This window comes from Gossypium hirsutum, chromosome A06, assembly GCF_007990345.1.
Source record: "Gossypium hirsutum isolate 1008001.06 chromosome A06, Gossypium_hirsutum_v2.1, whole genome shotgun sequence".
Lineage (NCBI taxonomy): Eukaryota > Viridiplantae > Streptophyta > Magnoliopsida > Malvales > Malvaceae > Gossypium > Gossypium hirsutum.
This window is the reverse complement of record NC_053429.1, coordinates 5,993,056-6,006,831: the sequence shown is the minus strand read 5'-3', so window position 1 is coordinate 6,006,831 and position 13,776 is coordinate 5,993,056. Positions and strand designations below refer to the sequence as shown.

At 36.4% G+C, this 13,776-nt stretch overlaps 1 protein-coding gene across 1 annotated transcript; it reads right to left on the bottom strand.

Annotated features, from left to right (window-relative positions):
* Nucleotides 1-2,619: 2,619 nt before the first annotated feature.
* LOC107963230 (uncharacterized) lies at nucleotides 2,620-6,134 on the bottom strand. The gene is made up of 2 exons (XM_016899796.2): nucleotides 5,089-6,134; nucleotides 2,620-2,889 (listed from the first exon to the last, which is right to left on the bottom strand). Exon 1 carries the CDS (start codon nucleotides 6,036-6,038, stop codon nucleotides 5,394-5,396), a length of 645 nt encoding a protein of 214 aa, XP_016755285.2. The 5' UTR covers nucleotides 6,039-6,134; the 3' UTR covers nucleotides 2,620-2,889; nucleotides 5,089-5,393.
* Nucleotides 6,135-13,776: the final 7,642 nt, after the last annotated feature.

Below are 13,776 nucleotides of genomic sequence, written 5' to 3'. Positions count from 1 at the left end.
TGAGTTAAATTTGGGTAGAAAAGTAACGTTTCGCTTTGAGTAAAGTCAAGTTCAGTCAAATAACATGCTATATTTTATTTAAACTCGACCCACAAATAAATCTAATGTTTCAAGATTGGAGTGAATGGTTGAATGTAGAGGTGAGCAAAATTCGATTCGACTCGAAAAACTCAAAAAAAATTAAATTTTGAGTTAAACAATTCAAGTTAATCGAGTTATTCAGATCAACTCGAATAAAAAAATCAAATTTTTTGGTTTAACTCGAATGTGAATTATACAATTTGAGTTATCCGAAAATCCGACTAAGAAAATGCAAAACTACGTCGTTTTGATAAATGTTTACATTTTCTAAGTTAAAAGGCAAAATCATTATATAGTTTATGTAGTTAAATAATCATATACTTTGTCTACTAGTTAAATAATTGGTCCATATAAACACAATATTGAGCATAAATAATAGGATTTGTTAACTCGACTCGACTTAACTCGAAATTTTTTGACTCGACTCGACTGAATTCTCAGTCCTAGTTGAATGAACTCTAATAAAATGCAATAGAAGTTTATGCCTATTAAAATTAAATTTGTTAGTTTGGTATCCTATAGACTCCAATTGAAATTGCTTTTAAAAGAAAATGTTTTAAAATTGTTGAGGCACTTGTAAGAGCAACGAAACCAAGTATCTACAATTATGTCGATAACTGCCCAAGGTTTTATAATTTGTCGTATTTGAAGTTAGCAATTTTTTGAAACAATATAGTTGGGCCATGAATTAGTTGATATTATGGACATGTATTAGTCCATATTTAAAGATTGATATTATGAAGCAACAAATTTTTAAAGATTGGATTTATTTAAATCAAGCAAATTGGATCTAATGTTTAGTGAAGATTGATTTGAATGGCTTCAAAACATATCTTAGAGATTTTTTATTTAAATCAACCAAATAATATTTTTATAACACTTAATTAAATCAAATAATTAATCTATATGCAATTAAATTAATATGGGAAGTCACTAAATTAAAAAATGGATAACAGCTTCTTACCCATTTGAAGTTGTGAGAAGACCATCGCAATCGAGTTACAGCACACTAGGCTGGGCTAATTCCCAGATTGCTACAACTAAGTGGATATAAAGCTTTTAATAAAATCCTCAAAATTGTTTCTAAAAAATTTAATGGTTTTCTAATTGTCACATGGGGAGTTCATCTCACATTTATGTTTCTATTCTGTTTTAAGGTTTTAATGAGTGTGATTATGTGTAATGAATGGTAGTTGCCTCCGGCTATCAGACTCATTGAGCTAAATACTACATATGATGGTGATGGGTGGGGCTAGATTAGTTGGAGTCTGGGTTGATTTTATACTTGGTATTAATATTATATATAATTATTGAAAAACAATCTGGTTCTATAAACCTCAAATTATACCAAATTTGTCCATATCAATATATAATTAACACAAATTTGCCGTAAGGCATTTGCCATGGTGGATCACTTGAATACTTCACAGCAGATGACAACCAGCTTACTGGGCCAATCCCTCAAGGGTTGAAAATTTGCACCAGCTTAAAGAGAGTCCACCTTGAAAAAAACCGACTCACAGGGAATATATCTAAATATTTAGCTGTTTACCCAAACCTAAAATTCATTAACTTGACAATAAATTTCAAGGTGTAGTTTCTTCCTATTGGGGGTTGTGCAAAAGTTGACATATTTGCTTTATCTTGGTTTGAATGGGAATAAACTTTCTGTAGTGTACCCTTGAAACTAAGACTTATGTCCAAGCTTTTGTATCTAGGCTTGTCTGCAAACCAATTGAGCAAGTCCATCCCTGAAACTTTCAGGTTAAAATAATCGGCTAAATATCTCTATTAGTACTTGTATTTTATGAAAGTTGGGGATTCAGTCCCAATACTTTAAATTGGGTTGGGTTTATAAATTATACTAGATTAGGTTTATATTGGGTAGGACTTAGGAATGCTGGGGTAAGCTGCTGGTTGGGGATTAGGTGGGCAGTAGGCTAAGCCTAATGCATATAATATATGATATTAGTTATTAAGTTTGATTAATTTGGTTAATTACTCGCTTTCGAGCCAAATTAACCGATAACTGAACTTTCAAAAAATTATTAACCAATCTCTGATCGAATTAGATTAGTTAACTGACCGATTAATTTTAACCGAAATTTAAACACTCCTAAATCTATTACTCTAATATGATGATCTTTAAATTATTTTTTTTATAAATGTATTTGTTTCAATATAATATGTATTTAAAATGGTATTAAAAAAAAGTATGAATTTGTCAAATCCAAAATTTAAAACTAAGTTCCCAAACGCTACATATATTGGATAGTAAAATACTTCCAAATATAACATTTATGATTATTTCTAAATCCATGGATTTGTTAAATGCTTATTTAGTAGAAAATTCAAATTTCTTAAATTATTTAGGGCTAATATGCAAAATTGCGTGAAATTTAAAGTTTACCACTATACTTCACTCTCATCAATATCTTAAAATTTTAAAATTTTTTATAAGGCCAAAATAACAATTTCCCATTTTAGGGGTCCGACCCCCTGCCAACCCCCTGGATGATTCGCCTCTGACCACGAAGGTTTAATTTAATTTTCAAATACATTTATTTAATTTAAAAAATAAAAATTCAAACCACATAATGAGTGTTATTTGAAGGGCAAGAGAGATGGCCTTAAGAGAACTGAATAAAGCGCAAAATCATAATACTATATAATTTTAACTTTGTCAATATTTCGATATCCAAAAAGAAAGCACCCAATTACATCCGCAACAGCGTCTTCAAAGTCTCTCTTCACCATCAACATGGGTCTTGACTCAACTCCATGCACCAATACGTTCCAGCTTGAGGCCTAAAAGGGAGGGGAAAAAAATCTGAGATTAGGAACATAATTTTATATCATTGCAGCGAAAATTGAAGGCTTAAGGGACAAAAACCAAAAAAGGCCCCCTACACTTTTCCAAAAAAATCAATTGAACCCCTAGATGTTAGAATTATAATAAATTAAGCCCTTTTATCATTAAAGTTATCCATCAAAGTTACAAAGCCAAAAGTGCCATTTTTTTGCTGGTTGTTTTCACCACATGGCAAAAACTAGTATTTAATGTATAAAACATTAAAAAAATCAACAAACATTTATAAAAAGTCATAGAAAATCGTATAATATTTTTTTATAATTTTCTATTGATTTTATATATAAAATGCATGTTTTTACCACATGGCCACGTGGCAAAAACAGCTTGAAGAAAGCCGGCAGCCTTGGCTTTGTAACATTGACCGTTAACTTTACTTTAGAAATTAACAACTAAAACAAGCAAATTACTATTTTTTTTAAAAAAAATATACATCTGCAGTCTGCAGCATTCATCTTCTTATGTAATTCATTCCATTGTCATTTTTGACTTTTTGCGTGTTGGAGCTTCATCAGTCAAGCACGCAAGAACAAAATCACGGAAACGAGGAAAAAAAATACAGATATAATTATCACTCTCAAACCTTCTTACTTTCCAAGAAAACATACGATTCATATGATATACAAAACCGGAAATAGGATGGCAAAATATTTAACAAGAATTTCCAAATAAACATTTTTGTCCCCTACTAATTACTTTTTCTCTACTTCAAATTCTCTAGTTGTAGGACTAAGTAATTCCCATTTATTAGAGTTATATTCTTATGTAATATTTTGTCCACTCTCTTACTGATTTCAACAAGCTAATAGCTCACTTAGTAATAACATTCACTATCTCAAATCAAATTCAGCCTATTGAATAAATCTATTCTCACTTAGTAATAGTTATATTTTCTGCACTTTCACCTTGTTTCTTATCATATGCATGTTGCAAAAATTTCTGTTCAGTAAGATGAGGAAACCTTGTAAACCAGTAAAACAAGATGTTGCAAGAAGACAGAAAGAGAGACTAAAAGGAACAAGTGCGGTGATGAAGGTTGTACGTTCCCGAGGCCAGTTAAATCATGATGATCATACCAATCGTACAGAATTTCTTGAAAGCCAAAACTTCCTCTTTGGGACAACTGTATAGCCTCTTCGAGTGAAGTTAAAAGGGTTGGGAATTTATTAGGAAAGCACTAATATGAAACACCAATCATGAGTTGTGGTAGAGAGAGGTTATCAAAAGTAATTTTTTTGAGGGGGGTTGGGATGGAAGTCAAGTAGAAGTTACAACCTAAGTAATAGCTAGGTCATAGGTAGGCCTGCTGACAGGTCGAGCCTAGACAGGATACTAACACCTTTCACGTTTGGCTAGGCCCCTGACCCAGCACAAAATATGGGCAATATCATTCGACTAGACCCAACCCTAATTACCAAAAGGGAGCCATGCTTGGCCCAACACAACCCACCCAAATTCTTTTTCTAATTTTATTTAACTGGCAGTCAAGCTTTACTTTGTTTACTTATTGTTCAAGGTTATCATAGTCCTTATCAATATTGGCATTTTTACGTGTGGTATCCATCACCGACAAACGGACATCATTTTACTAAATCTTCACTTGCCTATAGGTAATGACCTCGCTCTGATATTTTAGGCAGAAGCATTGTCATAGTCTACCAACTTCCTAAGTAGGAATTTAAGCCTTTGTTTAGATCAGGATGTTTTATTTTCTTGTTGGAACAAAAAACTAGAAACAACTATTGGGGGTAAGGCAAGACAGAACTTAGAGTTCCTAGTTCTCTAAAGGTGCTAGGAGCCTCGTACCCATTTAAAACAACAAATAGAGCAGACATTTTCACACAATGCAAATCCGACGGCTGATTCATCTACTCCATACCTTAGCATTACTCAAGTTTTATACAGGAAGTTCCAGGCTCACTATCAACTTCTTAGCGACAACAAAAGCAAACAAAATGCAATGACAAGCAGTATTGGCAAATGAAAAATCCGTCAATTTTCAAGGATGGGAATAATTAAGATGTGGTAGTGATGTGAAGGGGGCACTAACCTTCATTTAGAGCAAACCAAATGTAATGGCAAGCAACATAGGCAAATGAATAATTATGATGTAGTAGTGATATGAAGGGGGATCTAACCTTCATTCAGAACAACCATATATTAGAAATATCTTCGGGATATGGAACACTAATGGCAGATTTATGCTCTGCAGCTGCTTGAATCCTTCCCTTCTCGTTGCACCAAATATTAAATCTTATGTACTCAAAACGCTTACGGAACTGGTTGACCCAACCCAAAATAAGCTTGCCATTGCCCAAACGATACAGAGTGCTACCCAGTGGTGGAGCCACTGAAAATTCTGATGACCATTTGACGGGAAAATGTTTCTTATCAAGCAAATTATACACCTCCAAAGAACGGAACTTACAAGAATAATTATAAATCAAAGTATACAGCACATCATCCACGATTGTCGCTGAGTCAGACCAGTAACAAAATTTTTGTTCGAGGCAAACCCATGATCATAGTAATAAGCGTAAAGAGTATCACTGGCATCGCAGTACACCAGAATCCGAGATCGAGAAGAATCTAGAACAGGAACACTTAGATCGATATCTTCCGGAGGGGGCGACAATGGTTCCCAAATATCCCCACTTATATCGTAAACCTCGCCAAAAGATTCTGAACCCCAATGTTCGAAGACGTAAATCTTTCCTTCAGCAGCAAGAACCAGGGGAAAAGCCCGAGGGAACAACATAGAAGTAGTTTTTCTCCACCCACGTTCAAGGTCCTTCAAATCTAATTGGAAAACATCGTTTACTGCATCATAACCACGAAAATTAGCATCATTTTCGCGTATTCCCCCAATAACGTAAACGTGGTTGCCACAGGCAACGGCAGTGGAACATGAAGGAGCATCAGGTGGCATCGCCCTAATAAAGACTTTATTGCTTTCCAGATCAATAAAGTGCAAACCATGCGCTATTTTACCATCGGTACCCGGCCGTTTCCGGACGAGGGCCCTGATCAGTTCATCTGGCTCTTGCCCATCAAAGTAACTGGAGGAATCACTCGTATCGCCGCTCATGGTTCACCCTCGGCTTCGCCTTTCCAGATCCAAAATCGCTTTTAGTTTTAGGGTTGGGTTATTTCATTCCTTTTTTTTTTAATTTGGTTTGGGTTTAGTAGTCATTGACAAAAAAAATTATAGGTAAATAAATTTGTTGACAAGTTATTCAATTATTTGTTTCAAGAAGTAAAAGGTTGATAATTTTTTTTAAAAAAATAGTAATTTGCTTGTTTTAGTTGTTAATTTCTAAATTAAAGATATTGTCAATATGTGACTGTTTGTTTTTTAAAATTATTTATTAATTATGATTATTTTTAATGAATATAAAATAATATTATTTCATATCAAATGTTAGAGATTTGTTGAAATTTTATCAACCATTGGATCAATTGAATCAGGAGTTGATAGGTATATTAATTTAAATGAGACAAAAAATCGGTTGGCATGTTTACATGAACAAGTTGAATCGGATTAAATTGATGATTAAACCAAGTTTTATAATTCTTTATATTGATGTAGGTCTATTTCTTAGATGGCGATCATTTCGCCCACGAGAACTGACCCGATTCAAAGAACTGATGGAGAAGCCTGTCAGATTGAAGCCTGGTTGGCCTGATAGTGAAAATATGGCAACTTAGGCAACATGGTAACTAATCTTGGAAGATAGAGGGAATCATATCTTGTAAAGATTAGATAGGATTTGATACGCCATATCTTGTAAATTCCTTAAATCAATGGATATGGTTAATCTCGTCCGTCGATGTAAATGTATCTTGACCATTGGTTTTGGGGGAGCTCAACTATAAATAGAGAGCTTCCCCCTTATTTGTACTCACTCTATTCATTGTTTCATTATTATTTGTGAATAAGATAATAGAGAGCATTTACTCAAACACTTTGTGTGCGTCCCTTTCTGTTGCTCTTTTGGTTGCTTCTTTTGGCATAAATCGCTTCTGCTCTACAATTGGTGCCTTGGAGGAGTTCTTAACGAATCCTCACTTGAGTAAAGGCTGACTTAGGTGAGTTTAGACGAGAAAATTGCCTAAGGCCGCACGGATCCCGAGACGAGAGATCTAGCCCCATGACAAGTGGTATCCGAGCTATTGGTTCGAAGGCACCGTTGGGATGTCGAAAGAAGAGTTCGAACAAAGGTGGGCGAGAAAGTCTTTGAGGGAGATGCTGTCGGCTGTTGAGGAATGCGTGGGTAAACTTGAGGAGTCCATGGTGGATGCAAAAGAGTCAGACAATGCGCTTAGGAAAAGCATTAAGGACTTGAGAGAACAGTCCAGGGACTTTGTGACCATGTGTCTCACTTCCCAAAAGGATAGCGTGCGAGAGTTGCTAGATTCCCAAAGGAAGAAGCTGACTAAGAGAAACGCTGCTCTCGAAGCCATGGTGAAGGCTTTGAAGGAGGAAACAATGGTCACGACGTTGGCTTTGAACACAAGAATAGAAGAGCTCGAGGGAGAGCTGGCCTTGTACCAAGCAGCCGTGGGGAAAGGAGTGTTAAGTGCAGCACTCAGTAACGAGGATGTCCCAAAGTCGAAAGAGTTTGTGTGGACAAAGTCTGCATGCGATGTAGATAATTTCTTGTAGAGGATGGAAAACTACTTCCGTGCCAAAGGCATCATGGATGATGCGAGTAAGGTAAACACTGCTTCATTATTTCTTACTGATATTGCACTTTTATGGTGGCGAGGTAGGACCACAGATAAAAAGCAAGGTCAGATTGGGACGTGGCAAGAGTTCCAATGTGAGTTGAAGGAACAGTTTTACCCAGAATTTACCGAGGAAGAATCTCGGGCAAAGTTGCAAGGGATAACGCAACAAGGCACGGTGGGGGAGTATGTTCGAGAGTTCAAGGAACTCATACTCCAAGTTTTAGATGGGGCCGTGAAAGAAGCATTGCTTGCTTTTCAAGATGGATTGAAGCCGTGGGTCAGACAAGAGGTGGAACAAAGAGGTGTCCAAAAGCTGTCGAAAGCCATGACGGTAGCGGAGTCTGTGGGCAAGCTTGGTCTAGGGAAAGATAAGCTTGGGTCTTCCAAATCCGAGGAAAGGCTCGTATGTGAAAAGGATCACAAGGAAGACAATCTTGTTGATGGCAAAGGCAACGACGATAATGGTGGTAATTGGAAACCACGAGTTGGGAAGAAGAAACCCAAGAGGAAAAGGGACAAGCTGAAATATTTTCTCTGCGACAGTCTACATATATTGAAGAAATGTCCAAAAAAATCCGCGCTTAAGAAAAAGAAGCCGATGGGTAAGGCCTTGGTACTTGGTTCGAGTGCAAGGGATGTCGAAGCCAATGAGGCCGAAATCGAGAAGAAGCCACTGGGTAAGGCTTGGGTACTTGGTTCGAGCGCAAGGGGTGTCGAAGCAATGGAGGCCAAAAGTGAGAAGAAGCTAGTGGAGTGCTTCTTATGTCATGGTCCGCATAGGTTGCAAAAGTGTTCGAAGAATTCTGTCATCTAAGGGGACAATGGAGCAGACAATGAGCCCAATAAGCTTGTTCGAGCAAGGGAAAAGTCGAAGCCAAGAGGGCAAAGAGGAGCAAAAAGAAGTGAGCAAAGTGCTTCTTGTGCCATGGCCCGTATGAGTTGCGGAACTGTCCAAAGCAAGCCATAGTCAAAGGAAAGGCAACGTCTGAGCTTGGTGAGTCGTCGGAGGGTCTTCCACCCAAGGTAGAGGTGAGTTTGTCATCGAACTTAGAGGAAGAAGTTACGATGAAAACAGTGAAGCTGGGACCAATGAGGCTCGATTTAAATGAAGCGTCGGAGTTGGCCGAGTCATCGACAAGGCTTCCACCTATGGGAAAGGTGGGTGGTGCATCAGACTTCAAGGAAAAAGAAGTGATGCATAATGGATAGTTGACCCGAGTAAATGCTAAGGTACATTCTAAACACTTTGATAGTGTGTTGCATTCTAACTTGGTTACTTAGCAAGAACGTAGGGGCCCTTTCGAAGTTCTTGAGCAAATAGGCCAAGAGACTGTGGGCAAAGCGAAGCCAAGTGTTGTGAATCAAGAGGATTCTGTTTGAGTGAAGTTAGAATGTGGACAAGAAAGTGACATAGCTCCTTGTTATCGAGATGTACAAACGAGTAAGACGGCTCGAGTTAAGAAGCAACGGAAGCTGAGGCAAAAGTCCTGAAGGAAGGGAAGAGCTAAAGCATCAAGATAAGATCGAGGCGAATCAAGTCAGTGCCATTCAGAAGTCGTGACGAGGACGTCATGAGAATGGGTGGGGGAGAATATCACGGGTCAGAGTTCAAAGCCCGTGACCATCACACCAAATGCATCCGATGGAGGTCTATTGCTTAGATGGGGATCATTTGGCCCACGAGAACTGGCCCGATTCAAAGAACTGATGGAGAAGCCTGTCAGATTGAAGCCTGGTTGGCCCGATAGCGAAGATATGGCAACTTATGTGACAACCCGAATTAGGGCCTAATCGGAATAGTGGTTTTGAGACCACAAATCCAAGACAGAAATAATTATTTTATGATTATTTTGAGGTCTATGATATGATTGTATGATTTTGTGAAAATTTCGTGAAGAAATTCTATGCATAAAGTGCTTAATTTGAAGTTAGGGACTAAATTGAATAAGTTGCAAAACTTGCATTCTAGAAGTTTCTAGTGTGAAATTGTTTGGGAATATTAATTAGGAGGTCTTAAATAGAAATTTTACCAATTTCTAAGTTTATGGACAAAAATTGGACATGGATGGAATTTGATGGAATTTTTGAAAGTTTAGTAAGGAAGGACATTTTGGTCATTTGGGTATTAAATGAAATAAAATGGGAAAAATAACACAAAAATGGTCATCTTCTCCATAAGTTGCTGCCGAATTTTGCTCTCGACCATAGCTAGGGTTTCAACACTTTTAAGCCTTGATTGTAAGTGATTTATATGCCCGTTTTTAATGTTATTTTCGGTTTTAAAATCTAGAAAGCTTGTTCTATCATTTTCTAGCAAAATTTTGAGCTAGGATGCATGTGTAAAAATTTACCCATGAATGATATGCATAAATTTTGATGTTTTATGGTAGAATATGAAGCTTGAGATTGTGTTAAACAGCTTTTGCTAAGTGATTTTACGTAAAAACGAGTAAAATGACATAATCGGTAAAAATATCTAATGTTCATAAGTACATGTTAGAGTGTGAATTTGATGTTGCTATAGAAGGGAAAAATGATCAGCATGTCATAAAACATCAGAAAATAGGATGAAGTTTAATTTACGAGCTTTGGGGCAAAAGTGTAAATAATTGAAAAGTTAGGGGCAAAATGGTAATTTTGCCAAAGTTCGTATTAGGGGCTGTTTTGGTGAATGTGTGTATTAAATAAATTAATTTGGCATTTTAGATCAAGAGAAAAGGGATCCGAGCCGAGATTGAGGGAAAAATAAAATTTACGAGGAATAGCTCGACTACAAACATTTTGGTACTGAGGTAAGTTCATATGTAAATGTGGTAACATAATCGTTATTTTAAGTCATTTAATGCTATTTATATGATATTATGATTGTTATCATGCAATTCTATGCTTTGTGGATATTGTTGGACAATATGCAAAATTTTGTGAATTATGTGAAAAATGTGAAAGACTACATGAGTATCGACATCGGCATTCCAAGGAGAATGGCAAAGGAGTATGATCGAGGAAAGTCCCATTGAACCTTAGGAATAGGTTAGGATGCAAGTGACATGTCACTAGGGAATTTGAGATCCGAACTCGTTGAGTTGCGTTCCGAGTTCGTGAGAATTATGAGGCATCTGAACTCGTTGAGTTGCGTTCCGAGTTCACCTATGGATGCAAGCATCCAAACTCGTGAATTGTGTTCCGAGTTCATTATGGATGCGAACACCCGAACTCGTTGAGTTGCGTTCCGAGTTCATTATGGGTGAGATTATGGTAGCTTGATTCCGTGTATCCGAATTATATTCCGATGTGTTCGACGGGTAAAATTCTAGTGAAATGGAAGAATTCTTGAGATGAAAGTGTCGAGTTGGTAAGTGTTGTGGAATGTATACTTTGGACAGTTATGTACTTAACCCTTGGGTTGAGACCTCAATATAACAATAATATGGTAAGATGATGAATGAAAATATGATATGAATGCCTTGGTGATATTATGCAAATGTTGATTTCGTATAATTGCATGGTTATGTTACTTGCTATTTACATGTGAACTTACTAAGCCATTATGCTTACTCCCTCCTTTCCATTCCTTGTAGTTTGACAAGCCGGCTCAAAAAATTGGGAGCGGTCAGAGGCACGTTCACACTATCAATAAACTACTTTTGGTATAATGGCTTGTGTATTTTGGCAATATGGCATGTATAGTATTATAACTATTTTGTGTATATAATCTTATGATATGGTGAATGAATGATATGGAAATACTTGGGAATGATTAGCCATTAGAATGGCTAATTAAGATCATAATTGTTGTTATGTATGCTTAATATGCTAGCTAATCCATGCAAATTCATAAAAGAGTGAAATTGGTTATAAAATAGTATTACCCAGCAGCAGTGATGTGAGTTTGAAAAATCACTAAAAATAGTAGAAATATAATCAGGTGATGAATAAAATATGAAATTGAATCTTTATGAGTCTATTTTCATATGAAAGAAACAAAACCGGTAAATGAGTTTTATTTTAAGAGATATTTAGGTTTTAGTGGAATAAGGTCAGAGCAATTTCTGAATCCCCTATTCTGACTTTAGAAATTCACCATAAATTGTAAAAAAATAATTAGGAGTTTTACCTTACATGTATGAAATCCTTATTGAGTCTAGTTTTAGGAGAAACAAACAGAATAGTCATTGGAACTCTGTATAGGGATAAATTTGGTTCGTAATACATAGGGGTCAGAGTAGTCAAACCATGAAACAGGGGAGACTTTAACTAATAAACTGTACTAATTGGCCCGACCAAAAATTCTAGAAAAAATTAGTAAGTAGATATATGAGTCTAGTTTTAAGGAAAATTTACGGAATTAGATTTAGAGTTTTGTAACTCGAGATATGATTTTTTTAGCGACTGTGACGCAGTTAGACAGCTTGTCTGGAAGTTATGAAATAAATTGTTTAAGTGTGTTTAATTGATGAATTAAGTCTGGTGACACCTCATGCTCGACTCCGGAAATGGTCTCGGGTGCTAGGCATTACAACTTAGGCACCTATGATAACCAATCTTGGAAGATAGAGGGAATCATATCTTGTAAAGATTAGATAGGATTTGATATGCCATATCTTGTAAATCCCTTAAATCAATAGATATGGTTAATCTCGTCCGTCGATGTAAATGTATCTTAACCGTTGGTTTTGGGGGAGCTCAACTATAAATAGAGAGCCTTTCCCGCATTTGTACTCACTCCATTCATTGTTTTCATTATTCTTTGTGAATAAGAGAATAAAGAGCATTTACTCAAACACTTTGTGTGCGTCCCTTTCTGTTGTTCTTTTGGTTGCTTCTTTTGGCATAAATCGCTTCTGCTCTACAATTGGTGCTTTGGAGGAGTTCTTAACGAATCCTCACTTGAGTAAAGGCTGACTTAGGCGAGTTTAGACGAGGAAATTGCCTAAGGCCGCACGGATCGCGAGACGAGAGATCTAGTTTAATAAAAAATTATAAAACTTGGTTTAATCATCAATTTAATCCGATTCAACTTGTTCATATAAACATGCCAACCGATTTTTTGTCTCATTTAAATTAATATACCTATCAACTCCTGATTCAATTGATCCAATGGTTGATAAAATTTCAACAAATCTCTAACATTTGATACGAAATAATATTATTTTATATTCATTAAAAATAATTTAAAAAACAAACAGTCACATATTGATCAATATCTTTACTTTAGAAATTAGCAACTAAAACAAGCAAATTACTATTTTTTTAAAAAAAATTATCAACCTTTTACTTCTTGAAACAGATAATTGAATAACTTGTCAACAAATTTATTTACCTATAATTTTTTTTTTGTCAATGACTACTAAACCCAAACCAAATTAAAAAAAAAAAGGAAGGAAATAACCCAATCCTAAAACTAAAAGCGATTTTGGATCTGGAAAGGCGAAGCCGAGGGTGAACCATGAGCGGCGATACGAGTGATTCCTCCAGTTACTTTGATGGGCGAGAGCCAAATGAATTGATCAGGGCCGTCGTCGGGAAACGGCCGGGTACCGATGGTAAAATAGTGCACGGTTTGCACTTTTTGGATCTGGAAAGCAATAAAGTCTTTATTAAGGCGATGCCACCTGATGCTCCTTCATGTTCCACTGCCGTTGCCTGTGGCAACCACGTTTACGTTATTGGGGGAATACGCGAAAATGATGCTAATTTTTGTGGTTATGATGCAGTAAACGATGTTCTCCAATTAGATTTGAAGGACCTTGAACATGGGTGGAGAAAAACTACTTCTATGTTGTTCCCTCGGGCTTTTCCCCTGGTTCTTGCTGCTGAAGGAAAGATTTACGTCTTCGAACATTAGGGTTCTGAATCTTTTGGCGAGGTTTACGATATAAGTGGGGATATTTGGGAACCATTGTCGCCCCCTCCGGAAGATATCGATCTAAGTGTTCCTGTTCTAGATTCTTCTCGATCTCGGATTCTGGTGAACTGCGATGCCAGTGATACTCTTTACGCTTATTACTATGATCGTAAATCATGGGTTTGCCTCGAACAAATTTTTTTTTACTGGTCTGACTCAGCGACAATCGTGGACGATTTGTTGTATACTT

Bases quoted from the DNA above. Each gene is read 5' to 3' on its own strand.
- LOC107963230 (XM_016899796.2), bottom strand. From the start codon at position 6,038: ATGAGCGGCGATACGAGTGATTCCTCCAGTTACTTTGATGGGCAAGAG.